At 46.4% G+C, this 15969-nt stretch overlaps 1 protein-coding gene across 3 annotated transcripts in view; it reads left to right on the top strand.

Annotated features, from left to right (window-relative positions):
- LOC140492271 (drebrin-like) overlaps positions 1-15765 on the top strand; it is a 211273-nt gene extending 195508 nt beyond the window's left edge. For 2 of the 3 annotated variants that reach the window (XM_072591213.1, XM_072591215.1), the window contains 2 exons: positions 7419-7503; positions 15389-15765. In XM_072591213.1, the coding sequence (XP_072447314.1) occupies positions 7419-7503; positions 15389-15453 (150 nt within the window). In that variant the 3' untranslated portion in view covers positions 15454-15765. The remainder of the gene's footprint in view (positions 1-7418; positions 7504-15388) is intronic. The other variant, XM_072591214.1, reaches the window with a different exon arrangement.
- The last annotated feature ends 204 nt before the right edge of the window (positions 15766-15969 follow it).

Here is a 15969-nt window from a genome sequence, read left to right as displayed (position 1 = left end):
CAAATTTGGAATCCACAATCCTCTTCCCATGGCCTCTAATACTCTTGGTCCCCTCTCCCCAGAACCACCAACACTCCCTCAGTCCCCTCTCCCCGTAACCACCAATACTCCCTCAGTCCCCTCTGCCCATAGCCACCATGCCATGAGAAGAAGAATAATAGAGGCCTTACCTTCTCATCACTGGATCCCCTCAAGAATAGACTCAACTGTCAGTCATTAGGACGCAAAAATCACTAATCTCTCTGATGGACAGGCCACTCCTAACAGCTGGACACACCGCTGTCAAAGTGCCTGATGTGTTGGAAAACTCACCGACATACTGCCTATCAGCTCTTACTGTAGTTTAATTCATTCATGAGATGCGGCCTGGTCAGTATTTATTGCCCACACATAACTGCTCAGAGGGTTTTTGAGTCAACCCCATTGCTATGGGTCTGGAGTCCCATGGAGGCCAGACCAGGTAAAGATGGCAGTTTCCTTCCCGAAAGGACATTAGTGAACTAGATAAGAATTTTTGTTTTGAGGATCAGTATCAGTTTCATGGTTGTCATTGGACTCTTAATCCTAGGTTATTTTTAATTTAACTTCCACCATCTGCCATAGTGAGGTATGAACCTGGGTCTCTGGATTAATATTTAATGATGTTACCACTAAGCCAATGGTCCCTCTACTGAACTGATGAGGGCAACACTTTATTGCCAACCAGCCCAGTCACTTTCATTATGAGTCAAAATCCAGGGAAATCCCAGCTGTAACGTAAAGTAAAATTACTAGCACAGAACCTGACACAATAAACAGACAGGTCTCAGATGGCTCGGTTCATTCTGCAGGACAGATTACATCTCAGTGAAGAAAATCTCTTATCAAAAGCAGAACCTCATGTAATCAGCCTTTCTGTCCTTTTGATTTGTTTGATTCTAGCCAAGCTGATTACAGCAAGGGTACTAATTGAAATGCATAAAAAAAGATTCAAACCAGTTCTAATCGGATGGGAGAAGACAGCATGGGATTATTTACAACTTCTCCAGAAGGTCATACCAGACTGATACGTTAACTTTGTTTCTCTCTCAGCAGCTCTGGCAGCATCTGCAGAGTTTCTCCAGCATTCTCAGTGTTTGTTTCAGATTTCCAGTATCTTCAGGATTTTGCCTTCATGTAACCATGCTGGCAGTTAGTTAGGTGTCAGTGGTATGGGAAACAGATAAGCATCATGCTGTTGCAGTCGGGTATATTATCCTAAAAGTCAAACCCCTTCTGAAGCAGAGGAAACTCTACTTTTAGTTTGAACATGTCTGAATGGCAGGTGCCTGGTACTGGCACACGTGTCTGTCTGCTGCTGACAGTCACGTCATTCACTTTGAATCAAAGCAAATTACTGCAAATGCTGGAATCTGAAACCAAAAAAGAGAAATGCTGGAAAATCTCAGCAGGTCTGACAGCATCTGTAAGGAGAGAAAAGAGCTGACGTTTCGAGTCTAACTGACCCTTTGTCAAAGCTAAAAAAAGGGAGAAATAGGGAGGTAATTATACTAGGCTGAGAGAAGGTGAGTCATGGCTGCAGAAGCAAAGGTAGCAATAAAGAGGTGATAATGACAGAGCATAGAGAGACTATAGGGAGATTAGAGCTGTGAATGACCAAGGCTGAAGCCAGTGCTATGTGATAAAATATGTGGGGGATGGGGGGGGGGGGGGGGGTGGAAATGGGTGAAGCAGAGGCAAAATAGAAAACAGGGGAGAAGGGTAGCAAAGGGGGAAGAGGAGAGGAAAAAGGTGATGAAGAGTGGGGAGCGAGAGTAAGAGAGACAATCAAGAAATAAGAGGTACAGAAAGAACAGTGAAAAAATATATTAAAAAAATAAATAAAATAAAATTATGGAGCAGACTGAAAACAGAGGGGTCGAGATGGGATAATCACCTAAAGTTGTTGAATTCAGTGTTGAGACCGTCAGGCTGTAACGTGCCTAGTCGGAAGATGAGATGCTGTCCCTCCAGTTTGCGTTGAGCTTCACTGGAACATTGCAGCAGGCCAAGGACAGACATGTGGGTATGGGAGCAGGATTGTGTGGTGAAGTGGCAAGCCACGGGAAGGTCCGGGACCTGATTGCATACAGACCGAAGGTGGTCAGCAAAGCAATCACCCAGTTGGCGTTTTGTCTCTCCGATATAGAGGAGACCACATTGGGAGCAATGAATGCAGTAGACCAAATTGAAAGAGGTGCAAGTGAAATACTGCTTAATCTGAAATGAGTATTTGGGGCCTTGGATGGTGAGCATGGAAGAGGTAAAGGGGCAGGTGTTTCACCTTCTGCGATTGCATGGGAAGGTGCCGTGTGTGATGGGAGAGGTGTTAGGTGTGATGGGAAGGTGCTGTGTGTGATGGGAAGGTGCTGTGTGTGATGGGAAGGTGCTGTGTGTGATGGGAAGGTGCCGTGTGTGATTGGAGAGGTGTTAGGTGTGATGGGAAGGTGCTGTGTGTGATGGGAGAGGTGTTAGGTGTGATGGGAAGGTGCTGTGTGTGATGGGAGAGGTGTTAGGTGTGATGGGAAGGTGCTGTGTGTGATGGGAGAGGTGTTAGGTGTGATGGGAAGGTGCTGTGTGTGATGGGAGAGGTGTTAGGTGTGATGGGAAGGTGCTGTGTGTGATGGGAGAGGTGTTAGGTGTGATGGGAAGGTGCTGTGTGTGATGGGAGAGGTGTTAGGTGTGATGGGAAGGTGCTGTGTGTGATGGGAGAGGTGTTAGGTGTGATGGGAGAAGTGTTAGGTGTGATGGGAGAAGTGTTAGGTGTAATGGGAGAGGTGTTAGGTGTGATGGGAGAAGTGTTAGGTGTGATGGGAGAGGTGCCGTGTGTGATGGGAGAGGTGTTAGGTGTGATGGGAAGGTGCTGTGTGTGATGGGAGAGGTGTTAGGTGTGATGGGAAGGTGCTGTGTGTGATGGGAGAGGTGTTAGGTGTGATGGGAAGGTGCTGTGTGTGATGGGAGAGGTGTTAGGTGTGATGGGAAGGTGCTGTGTGTGATGGGAGAGGTGTTAGGTGTGATGGGAAGGTGCTGTGTGTGATGGGAGAGGTGTTAGGTGTGATGGGAAGGTGCTGTGTGTGATGGGAGAGGTGTTAGGTGTGATGGGAAGGTGCTGTGTGTGATGGGAGAGGTGTTAGGTGTGATGGGAAGGTGCTGTGTGTGATGGGAGAGGTGTTAGGTGTGATGGGAGAAGTGTTAGGTGTGATGGGAGAAGTGTTAGGTGTGATGGGAGAGGTGTTAGGTGTGATGGGAGAAGTGTTAGGTGTGATGGGAGAGGTGCCGTGTGTGATGGGAAGGTGCCGTGTGTGATGGGAGAGGTGTTAGGTGTGATGGGAAGGTGCTGTGTGTGATGGGAGAGGTGTTAGGTGTGATGGGAAGGTGCTGTGTGTGATGGGAGAGGTGTTAGGTGTGATGGGAAGGTGCTGTGTGTGATGGGAGAGGTGTTAGGTGTGATGGGAAGGTGCTGTGTGTGATGGGAGAGGTGTTAGGTGTGATGGGAAGGTGCTGTGTGTGATGGGAGAGGTGTTAGGTGTGATGGGAGAGGTGTTAGGTGTGATGGGAGAAGTGTTAGGTGTGATGGGAGAGGTGCCGTGTGTGATGGGAAGGTGCTGTGTGTGATGGGAGAGGTGTTAGGTGTGATGGGAAGGTGCCGGGTGTGATGGGAGAGGTGTTAGGTGTGATGGGAGAGGTGCTATGTGTGGTGGGAAGGTGCTGTGTGTGATGGGAGAGGTGTTAGGTGTGATGGGAGAAGTGTTAGGTGTGATGGGAGAGGTGTTAGGTGTGATGGGAGAGGTGCTATGTGTGGTGGGAGAGGTGCTGTGTGTGATGGGAGAGGTGTTAGGTGTGATGGGAGAGGTGTTAGGTGTGATGGGAGAAGTGTTAGGTGTGATGGGAAGGTGCTGTGTGTGATGGGAGAGGTGTTAGGTGTAATGGGAAGGTGCTGTGTGTGATGGGAAGGTGCTGTGTGTGATGGGAAGGTGCTGTGTGTGATGGGAAGGTGCTGTGTGTGATGGGAGAGGTGTTAGGTGTAATGGGAAGGTGCTGTGTGTGATGGGAAGGTGCTGTGTGTGATGGGAAGGTGCTGTGTGTGATGGGAAGGTGCTGTGTGTGATGGGAAGGTGCCGGGTGTGATGGGAAGGTGCCGGGTGTAATGGGAAGGTGCTGTGTGTGATGGGAAGGTGCCGGGTGTGATGGGAAGGTGTCGGGTGTGATAGGAGAGGTGTTAGGTGTGATGGGGGAGTGCACTAGGTTGTCCCGGAGGGAACGGTCTCTGCGGAATACAGACAGGGGGAGGGAAGGGAAGATGTGTTTCGTGGTGGCGTCGTGATGGAGTTGGCGAAAATGATGGAGGATTATTCTTTTCATGTGAAGGCTGGTGGGGTGAAAGGTGACAACAAGAGGGACCCTATCCTTGTTCTGGGAGGGGAGGGAAGGGGTGAGAGTTGTAGCGCGAGAGATGGACCGCACGCTGTCGAGAGCCCTGTCAACAACTGTAGGTGGGAAGCCACGTTTGGAGAAGAAGGAGCACATATTAAGAGCACCACTTTGGAAAGTGGCCTCATCGGAACAAATGCGGCAGAGGCGAAGGAGCTGAGAGAAAGGGATAGAGTCGTGAGAGGATATAGGGTGAGAAGAGTTGTAGTCCAGATAGCTGTGGGAGTCAGTGGGCTTGTAATGGATATTAGTGGATAGACTATTGCCGGAAATGGAGACCTAAAGGTCAAGGAAAGGAAGGCAAGTGTCAGAGATGGACCAGATGAAGGTGATGGAGAGATGAAACTGGAAGCAAAGTTTATGAATTTTTCCAGGTCAGGACAAGAGCATGAAGCCGCACCCGAAATAGTCATCGATGTATTGATAAAGCAGTTGTGGGAGGGGACCCGGGTAGGCCTGGAACAAGAAATGTTCCACACACCCCATGAAAAGGCAGGCAGAGCTAGGACCCATGTGGGTACCCATTACTACACCTTTGATTTGGAGAAAATGGGATGAGTTGAAGGAGAAGTTATTTAGAGAGAGAACAAGTTCAGCCAGGCAGAGGAGAGTGGTGGTGGATGGAGATTGTTCGATCCTCTTTTCGAGAAAGAAGCGAAGAGCTTTCAAGCCGTCTTGATGTAGGATGGAGGTGTAAAGAGATTGCACATCCATGGTAAATAGAAGCTGGTTAGGGCCTGCGAACTGAAAGCTGTCAATAGGTCGCAGGGCATCAGAGGAATCCTGGATGTAGGTGGGGAGGGAGTGAACCAGAGGAGTAAGGATGCAGTCAAGGTGGGAGGAAATAAGTTCGGTGGGGCAGGAGCATGCTGACACAATGGGCCTGCCGGGACAGTCCTTCTTGTGGATTTTGGGGAGTAGGTAGAAACGGGCTGTCCAGGGTTGGGAGACTATGAGGTTGGAAGCTGTGGAGGGGGGAGGCATCTGGAGGAAATGCGGTCAGTCACGGTGTTGGAGACAATGGCTTGATGCTCAGTGGTGTGCTTATGCTCCAGGGGATGTAGGAGGAGGAATCTGAGAGTTGGTTCTCAGCCTCTGCGAGATCTATTGCATTCATAGAACATAGAACATAGAAAAATACAGTGCAGTACAGGTCCTTTGGCCCTCGATGTTGCGCCGATCCAAGCCCACCTAACCTACACTAGCCCACTATCCTCCATATGCCTATCCAATGCCCGTTTAAATGCCCATAAAGAGGGAGAGTCCACCACTGCTACTGGCAGGGCATTCCATGAACTCACGACTCGCTGAGTAAAGAATCTACCCCTGACATCTGTCCTATACCTACCACCCCTTAATTTAAAGCTATGCCCCCTCATAATAGCTGACTCCATACGTGGAAAAAGGTTCTCATGGTCAACCCTATCTAAACCCCTAATCATCTTGTACACCTCTATCGAGTCACCCCTAAACCTTCTTTTCTCCAATGAAAACAGCCCCAAGTGCCTCAGCCTTTCCTCATACGATCTTCCTACCATACCAGGCAACATCCTGGTAAACCTCTTCTGCACCCGTTCCAGTGCCTCCACATCCTTCCTATAGTATGGCGACCAAAACTGCACACAATACTCCAGATGCAGCCGCACCAGAGTCTTATACAACTGCAACATTCATTGCTCCCAATGTGGTCTCCTCTATATCGGAGAGACAAAACGCCAACTGGGTGATCGCTTTGCTGAGCACCTTCGGTGTGTACGCAATCAGGTCCCGGACCTTCCCGTGGCTTGCCACTTCACCACACAATCCTGCTCCCATACCCACATGTCTGTCCTTGGCCTGCTGTAATGTTCCAGTGAAGCTCAACGCAAACTGGAGGGACAGCATCTCATCTTCCGACTAGGCACGTTACAGCCTGACGGTCTCAACACTGAATTCAACAACTTTAGGTGATTATCCCATCTCGACCCCTCTGTTTTCAGTCTGCTCCATAATTTTATTTTATTTATTTTTTTAATATATTTTTTCACTGTTCTTTCTGTACCTCTTATTTCTTGATTGTCTCTCTTACTCTCGCTCCCCACTCTTCATCACCTTTTTCCTCTCCTCTTCCCCCTTTGCTACCCTTCTCCCCTGTTTTCCATTTTGCCTCTGCTTCACCCATTTCCACCCCCCCCCCCCCCCCCCCCCATCCCCCACATATTTTGTCACATAGCACTGGCTTCAGCCTTGGTCATTCACAGCTCCTAATCTAGGAGAAAGTGAGGACTGCAGATGCTGGAGATCAGAGCTGAAAATGTGTTGCTGGAAAAGCGCAGCAGGTCAGGCAGCATCCAAGGAGCAGGAGAATCGACGTTTCGGGCATGAACCCTCCTTCAGGAAAGTGCATGATTCCTGAAGAAGGGCTTATGCCCGAAACGTCGATTCTCCTGCTCCTTGGATGCTGCCTGACCTGCTGCGCTTTTCTAGCAACACATTTTCAGCACAGCTCCTAATCTCCCTAGCTCTCTATGCTCTGTCATTATCACCTCTTTAGTGCTACCTTTGCTTCTGGTGCCATGACTCACTTACTCTCAGCCTACTATAAATACCTCCCTATTTCTCCTTTTTTTAGCTTTGATAAAGCATAAGTTAGACTCAAAACGTCAGCTCTTTTCTCTCCTTACAGATGCTGCCAGACTTGTTGAGATTTTCCAGCATTTTCTCATTGACTTTGAACATGGGCATAACTTAGAACGCATGTCGAGGTGGGACAGGTCACTGAGATACCTTTCTGTACTTTCTCTTCACAGAAGCATTCTTCTCGAAATGACAGAGAATAAAATCATTACGTTTTGTTACATTTGACAATCTCCGCTCAATTAAACTTGGAAAGTGGGGCCCCCTTTAGTCATCCACTTTTAGAATAAGCTCTTGTATGATACCCAGTCACACCCTGGCAGTTCATTAATTTTATGGTTTTTATTCTATAGGCAGTTCAAGATTTTTTCAACCAATCACAGGATGAGTATATTAAAGTCCAAACATATGTAGAGGATAATGCCAATAAAATACCAGGTGAGAAATTGGAAAATTCCCTTCAGTGATTTTCTGTGTTGTATGTTTACCTTATGCAATTCAAAGTGGTTTAATTATCATTTGTATTTGACACTTAGTCTCTCCCTTCCCATCCATTCCTCATCTTTCCCTCCTCAGGACTAATGGGCGTGAATGTAAACAGATCTGGTACATAATCAGCTGAGCCATCAATCGCAATAATTCATTTTCGAGTCTGACATTTCTCCCTCAAATTCACCTTTCAGTCTATGGTTAGTTCAGACAGCAAAGATGACCCTGGACTCTTTACTCTATTCCCCAGCATCACATGCAACCTCCTCGACTCCATCCTAACCCTCAATAAGAAATGTAAGAACCTCATGGAATTTTATGGTCACTTAGGTGGGACCTCTCATTCAACTGCTTTCTCCAGGACTCCCTCTGTCTGTCCCAAAGTGAGTAGGGAGAGAGCATTTCCATGTGACCAAAATGCAGATTTTCAAAATAAATGTCCAGAAATACTGGAGGGGAATTGAGAGAAAAAAGTTTTTTTTTGCAGGACTGCAGATGTATTAACAGAAGCAAATTCAATCATAATCTTCACAACAGAACTGAAAAAGGAAGGGCTTTGGGATTAAAGATCAAAATGATCTCCTCCTGTGCTGTAAAATTCTAATTAGCTTGCAATGTATTTTTTATTCATTTGTGGGACTTAGGTGTCGTTGGCTGGGCCCAGCATTGATAGCCCATCCCTAGTTGTCCCTTGAGAAGGTGGGGGTGAGCTGCCTTCTTGAATCACTGCAGTCCCCTTGCTGTGGGTTGACCCACAATGCTGGTAGAGAGGGAATTTCAGGATTTTGAACCAACAACTATGAAAGAACAACGGTATACTTCAAGTCAGGCTGGTGAGTGGTTTAGAGGGGAACTTGCAGGGGGTGGTGTTCCCAAGTACCTGCTGCCCTTGTCCACCTCGATGGAAGTGGTTGTGTGTTTGGAAGGTGCTGTCAAAGGATCGTTGGTGAATTTCTGCAGTGCATCTTGTAGATGGTACACACTGCTACTACTGAGCATTGGTGGTGCAGGGATTGAATGTTTGTAGATGTGCCAATCAAGCAAGTTGCTTTGTCCTGGATGGTGTCAATCTTCTTGAGTGTTGTTGGAGCTGCACTCATCCAGGCATGTGGGGAGTATTCCCTCTCACTCCTGACTTGTGCCTTGTGTGGATAGTGGACAGGGTCTGGGGAGTCAGGAGGTGAGTTACTCACCGCAGTATCCCTAGTCTCTGACCTGCTGTTGTAGCCACTGTGTTTATGTGGTGAGTCCAGTTGAGTTTTGGTTAATGGTAACCCCGAGGATGTTGACAGTGGGGGATTCATTGATGGTAATACTGTTGAATGTTAAGGGGCGGTGGTTAGAGCGTCTCTTATTGGTGATAGTCATTATCTGGCATTGGTGTGACACAAATGTTACTTGCTACTTGTCAGCCCAAGCCTGGATATTGTCCAGATCTTGTTGCATTTGAGCACAGACTGCTTCAGTATCTGAGGAGTGGCAAATGGTGCTCAACACTGTGCAATCATCAGCAAACATCCCTACTTCTGACCTTCTGACCGAGGGAAGGTTGTTGATGAAGCAGCTGAAGATTGTTGGGCCGAGGACACTACCCTGAGGGTCTCCTGCAAAGATGTCCTGGAGCTGAGATGACTGACCCTCCAACAACCACAGCCATCTTCCTTTGTGCCAGGTATGACTCTAACCAGCGGAGTGTTTGCCCACGATACCCATTGATTTCAGTTTTGCCAGGGCTCCTTGATGCCATACTTGGTCAAATGCGGCCTTGATGTCAAGTGCTGTCCCTCTCCCCTCCCCTCTGGAATTCAGCTGTTTTGTCCACGTTTGACCCAAGGCTGGAATGAGGTCAGGAGCTGTGTGGCCCTGGGGGAACCCAAACTGGGTGTCACTGAGCAGGTTGTTGCTGAGCAGGTGCTGCTTGATAGCCCTGTTGATGACCCCTTCCATCACTTTACTGAGGATCGAGAGGTGGTAACTGGCTGGGTTGGATTGGTCCTGTTTTCCACATTGTTAGGTAAATGCCAGTGTTGTAACTGTACAGGAAGAGTTTGGCTAGGAGAGCGGCAAGTTCTGGAGCTCAGGTCTTGGAGTGCAGTTACTAGCGGTGTTCCGCAAGGATCTGTTTTGGGACCATTGCTGTTTGTCATTTTTATAAATGACCTGGAGGAGGAGCTAGAAGGTTGGGTGAGCAAGTTTGCAGATGATACGAAAGTCGGTGGAGTTGACAGTGAGGAAGGATGTGACAGGTTACAGTGGGATATAGATAAGCTGCAGAGCTGGGCAGAAAGGTGGCAAATGGAGTTCAATGTGGGTAAATGTGAGGTGATTCACTTTGGTATGAGTAACAAAAAGATGGGGTACTGGGCTAATGGTCAGATACTTGGTAGTGTGGATGAGCAGAGGGATCTTGGTGTCCATGTACACAGATCTCTGAAAGTTGCCACCCAGGTAAATAGTGTGGTGAAGAAGGCATATGGCGTACTGGCTTTTATTGGTAGAGGAATTGAGCTCCGGAGTCCTGAGGTCATGTTGCAGTTGTATAAGACTCTGGTGTGGTCGCATCTGGGGTATTGTGTGCAGTTTTGGTCGCCATACTATAGGAAGGATGTGGAGGCAGTGGAACAGGTGCAGAAGAGGTTTACCAGGATGTTGCCTGGTATAGTAGGAAGATCATATGAGGAAAGGCTGGGGCACTTGGGGCTGTTTTCATTGGAGAAAAGAAGGTTTAGGAGTGACTCGATAGAGGTGTACAAGATGATTAGGGGTTTAGATAGGGTTGACCATGAGAACCTTTTTCCACGTATGGAGTTAGATATTACGAGGGGGCATAGCTTTTAATTAAGGGGTGGTAGGTATAGGACAGACGTTAGGGGTAGATTCTTTACTCAGCGAATCGTGAGTTCATGGAATGCCCTGCCAGTAGCAGTGGTGGACTCTCCCTCTTTATGGGCATTTAAACGGGCATTGGATAGGTATATGGAGGATAGTGGGCTAGTGTAGGTTAGGTGGGCTTGGATCAGCGCAACATCGAGGGCCAAAGGGCCTGTACTGCACTGTATTTTTCTATGTTCTACTATTGCTGGAATGTTATCAGGGCCCATTGCCTTTGCAGGATCCAGTGTTTGTTGATATCGTGTGGAGTGAATCGAATTAGCTGGAGACTGTGATGCTGGGGACCACTGGAGGAACCCGAGATGGATCACCCACTCGGCACTTCTGGCTGAAGATTGCTGCGAAAGCTTCAGCCTTATCTTTTGCACTGACGTGCTGGGCTCCTCCGTCATTGAGGATGGGGATACTTGTGGAGCTTCCTCCTCCAGTGAGGTGTTTAATTGTCCACCACCATTCCCGACTGGATGTGTAAGGACTGCAGAGCTTAGATCTGACCCATTGGTTGTGGGATTGCTTAGCTCTGTCTATCACTTGCTATTTATACCGTTTGGCATGCAGGTAATCCTGTTTGGTAGCTTCACCAGGTTGACAGCTCATCTTCAGGTCTGCCTGATATTGCTCCTGGCATGCCCTCCTGCACTCTCCATTGAACTAGGGTAGATGGTAATGGTTGATTGGGGGATATGCCGGGCCATGAGGTTACAGATTGTGCTGGAGTACAGGCCTGCTGCTGTTGATGGCCCACAGTGCCTCATGGATGTCCAGTCTTGAGCTGCTGGATCGGTTCGAAGTCGTCCCATTTAGCACGGTGATAGTGCCACACAACATGATGGAGGTTATTCTCAATGTGAAAGCGGGACTTTGTCTCCACAAGGACAGTGCTGTGTCACTTTTACCGATACTGTCATGGACAGATGCGTCTGCAGCCGGCAGATTAGAAAGGATGAGATTAATTATGTTTTTCCCTCTTGTTAGTTCCTTCACCACCTCCTGCAGACCCAGTCTAGCCGTTATGTCCTTTAGGATCTGACCAGCTCAATCAGTAATGCTGCTGCTGTGTCACTCTTGGTGGTGGACGGTGAAATCCCCCACCCAAAGTACTTTTTGTGCTTTTGCCACCCTCAGTGCTTCCTCCAAGTGTTGTTCAACATGGAGGAGTAACGATTCATCAGCGGAAGGAGGATGGGACGTGGTAACCAGTAAGAGGTTTCCTTGACCAGGTTTAACCTGAAGCCATGAAACTTCATGGGGTCCAGAGTCGATGTCAAAGTCTCCCACGACAACTCCCTCCCGACTGTATCCCACTGTGTCACCACCTCTGCTGGTGGTACAGGACATATCCAGGGATGGTAATGGCGGTGGCTGGGGTGTTATCTGTAAGATATGATTACGTAAGAGTGAGTATGTCAGGTTGTTGCTTGACTAGTCTGTGAGATCGCTCTTCCAATTTCTGCACTGGCCCCCAGATGTTGGTGAGGAGGACTTTGCAGGGTCGACAGGGCTGTTTGTGTTTTTGCCGTTGTCTTTTCCAGTTCCATGGTCAATTCCAGGCAGTCCATCTGGTTTCATTGCTTTGTTGTGACCTTCTAGCGATTGATACAACTGAGTGCCTTGCTGGGCCATTTCAGAGGGCAGGTGAGAGTCAATCACATTGCTGTGGCTCTGGAGTCACATGTAGTCCAGACTAGGTAAGGATGGCAGATTTCCTTCCCTAAGGATATTAGTGAACCAGGTGGGTTTTCCAACAATTGACAATGGTTTTATGGTCATCAGTCGACTCTTAATTCCAGATTTTGTTTTACTATTGAATTCAAATTCCACCATCTGCTGTGGTGGGATTCGGACCCAGGTCCCCAGAACATTATTCTGGGTTTCTGGATTAAAGTTGAGTGATAATACCGCTAGGCCACAGCCCCCTCTTAAGAATGTATATTATGTACTTCAGTTTCTAATCAGGGAGTTTGAAAGAGGCTACATAATAGGGGAGATGGTGTGATGTTGACCTAAATTTCTAACTTTTTCTAAAACATGACCCACTCAATTGTTTATTTTCTCCAGAGAAGTCCTTTCCCTAGATTTGCATTTTCACTAAATGTTCCCCAATTCCTCCAATTCCTGCACTGCATAGAAACAGCTTTAACAAGGACCAAAATGTAGATTTGTTGTACCTCCAGAAATGGTGCAGTGTCTCCTCAGCCTAATCACTCTTCCACCATCTATTCTCGATAGCCTTCCAACTCGTTCAAAACTTGGCCACTCATTCCTTTCCAACACTTTCCAACAATGACTCCTGCTTTCCCCAGTGCCTCAAATTATAAATTCTAATTGATTTGTCTAAATCCACGCATCACCTTGCCCTTTCATACTTTGGATATCTCCTCTAGTCCTAAATCTAAACCCTTCTATATTCTATTGCCATTGCCTCCTCTTCATATTCCCCCACTCTGCCCTAGCCTTCTCCTGCCTGCATCCCTGACTTAAAGCCATCTCTCACTAAACCTTTGCCTCTTCCTTCCCCATTTAAATCCCCGGTTAAAGTCAATTCTCCAATCATTCTCCATCTCCAACTTCCCTTTCATTTCCAGAATTCTTTAATGCGTTGTTGCTTCACAAATCCACTCTCAGAACTCCATGATCAACTCTCAATTCATTTTTCCAAACCTGCCAGAGTTCTGATTAGCCTTATCTAATTCACAAATAACATCCTACACAATTGTAACACTGAAAAAATCATCTTCCTCATCCTTCTTGACTTGTCTGCAGTGTTTGGCATGAGGGCCACATTGCCCTGCACTAAAACCACAGCTTTGTTATCTCAGTTAATGGGGCATCACCCACCCACAGGTGAAAGTGAGGACTGCAGATGCTGGAGATCAGAGTCGAGAGTGTGGTACTAGAAAAGCACAGCAGGTCAGGCAGCATCTGAGGAGCAGGATCAGAAATGAGGAGGGGCTTTTGCCCGAAACATTGACTCTCCTGCTCCTTAGATGCTGCCTGACCTGCTGTGCTTTTCCAACACATCACCCATGCACCCAATGCCATTCTCACCTACCCAGTCTTATCCAGAGACCCTCTCGCATTAGGTTCTCTTTCCCCTCCCACACCATTATCCCTGGAGTCCCAACAAAGATCTATTCTTGGTCCCATCGAATTCTCATCTGCGTGCTGTCTTCTCAGTGACATCATCCAAAAACACAGCCAATTCTACACAAGAACTAATACTGCCAAGGTCTCCCTCACCAGCACCACTCTCCCTCGCCATGAGTCACAGCTGACCAGAAATTTTGTCCATTTAAACACTGGAATGACTAAAAGTCATGCTCTTCATCCCTACCACAAACTTTATCCCTAGGCACTGATTCCAATGTTTTTCCCAGTTTCTAATCCTTAAACCCTCCAGAGTTTCTGGGCTCCTTCACTTTGGTCTTGAGTACACCATTGGGAGCCCAGACTCGGCTACCGAGGGCATGATGTCTGGAATTCATTCCTAAAGCTTTCCAGCTTGCCTCCATGAGGACCTACCTGACTGATTGATTGAGCTTCCAGCCATCTGTCCCATTGTCACTCGATATAGCTCGGTTATAACCTTACAGTGAAGTAAGGTGTCTTGAGAGGTGTTTTCCAAGATTAAAGGCACTCCAAAACTTCAAATCTGTTCTGTAGGGTTTTCTTTCCTTGCATTTCTTTGAAGATTTGCAAATTCATTTCTAGGTTGAAGGCAGAATGAGAAAACTAGTTATTGCTAATGATATGAACATTGAACAATGAAACAAACATGGGCATTTCTGACCCTACATTGCAGGATGCCCTTTAAGGTGATCAGAGCTGAAGGCATTGCTCAAATGAGGTTTCATCAGCGCTCTCTACAATAACAGGAAAACTTTATTGCTTTTATAATCTACACCTTTGTGATGAAACCCAGTAAACATTCACCTAGTATAAATTGGTTTTGTCACCAGAGAGCTAAGTTCAAATGGCCTAAATACAGGGATCCTAACATCCTTTTGTGACTGTGTGGATTCTTTTTTAGCTAGTGTGCAGTCACACTACACTGAATGTGGCTTTAGCTACAACGAGTGAAGAACTGATACAGTGAGACATCTTCTTGCGCTCAACAAAATTTAGGAATGACAAATTATAAAGAGTAAGGTATGAGCTGGTGAAAACGACTGTGTTAGGGAGGCAAAAGATGCCAGAAATGTCAGAGTGCCATGATCTTCGAGGGTTGTAAAGCTAAAGGACGTTTCAGTTGATAAAGCGTGGTGCTGGAAAAAGCACAGCAGGTCTGGCAGCATCCGAGGAGCAGGAGAGTTGATGTTTCAGGCATAAACTCTTCATCAGGATTGTAGGACTAAAGGAGTTTCAGATGCACAGGGTCCGGTAACAGTTCTCTTTCCTACAAATGTCAGCTATTGAAAGAAAAGAATGTTATTTATAGAAAGTTTTACCAAATCAAAGTAGTCTTAATTTGCCTTTTAAATAAAAAGAAAAGCCATTGTTAGTGCAGAAATGTGTGGCCTGCTAAAGGATGAAAGCAGTATGACATTAAATTGGAGGCTGAGGTTGGAAATAGGTCATTTTTTGTAAACCTGCTTGTGAACTTGTTACTGGTATTTATAAGATTCCCTACTTAGGAGACAAATCCCCATAGTTACTCTACAACTACTCTGCCATTCTGTTGTGTTATCTCAATCCTCCTGTTTTACCTACTGTTTTTGGACCCACTCTCTTCCCCATCCCTCTGCTCTGTGTGTCATACAGTCTCTGTCCCATTGTTCTTCATTCCCTCTGTCAAGACACAGGTGATGTTTACTGTCTCAATTATCCTCTCAACCACTCCGTCTTCAAAGACTTGGGTACCTAGATCAACTGATCAGTGCTGATTTTTAAGTGCCTGAATTGTATACACAGACAACTTACTGTTTCTTCCATCTATTTACAGAAATTGATATTACCTATTGTGACAATGATACTGACACTGATCCGGACCATTCTCCTGCAGACTGATCTTACTCAGCGTGCTACTCTTCTGTATGACACTTATGCTTCAAGTAATTGAAAAAGACAAAAATTGCTAAGTTTTAATTTTAGTCTGTGTTTACTATTTTTAATTGTAATAATTTGAATGTATTATTTTCTAAATTAACCTTATTGTATATTAATTCCACTTACAGCTGCTAGATAGTCTGCTGAAGCTGATATGATGTGACTAGCAGTGTTAACTATCACCAATTGCTTTTCAAGTACCATTTTCAAAAGCACAAATTTTGTGAAATGCTAATTGCTGTTGTATGAAAATAAACAGTTTCTGAAAATCCAGTTTTTCCAACATGTCCTCATTTTTACAGTTCACACTCTCTGGAAACGGATTTGCTTTCTCTTCACCTCATTTTCTCGTGCATTCTCTCCCTTCCCCTATGGAGTCTGCTACATTTTTGGGAGCGTTATGGGGACGAAGAATTGGAATGGAACTGCTCAGTTAGTTCCATCGAAGAGCTGGCAATAAGCACCATGTGCCAAAAA

This window comes from Chiloscyllium punctatum, chromosome 20, assembly GCF_047496795.1.
Source record: "Chiloscyllium punctatum isolate Juve2018m chromosome 20, sChiPun1.3, whole genome shotgun sequence".
NCBI classification, from domain to species: domain Eukaryota; kingdom Metazoa; phylum Chordata; class Chondrichthyes; order Orectolobiformes; family Hemiscylliidae; genus Chiloscyllium; species Chiloscyllium punctatum.
This window is presented reverse-complemented; position numbering and strand designations above follow the sequence as displayed.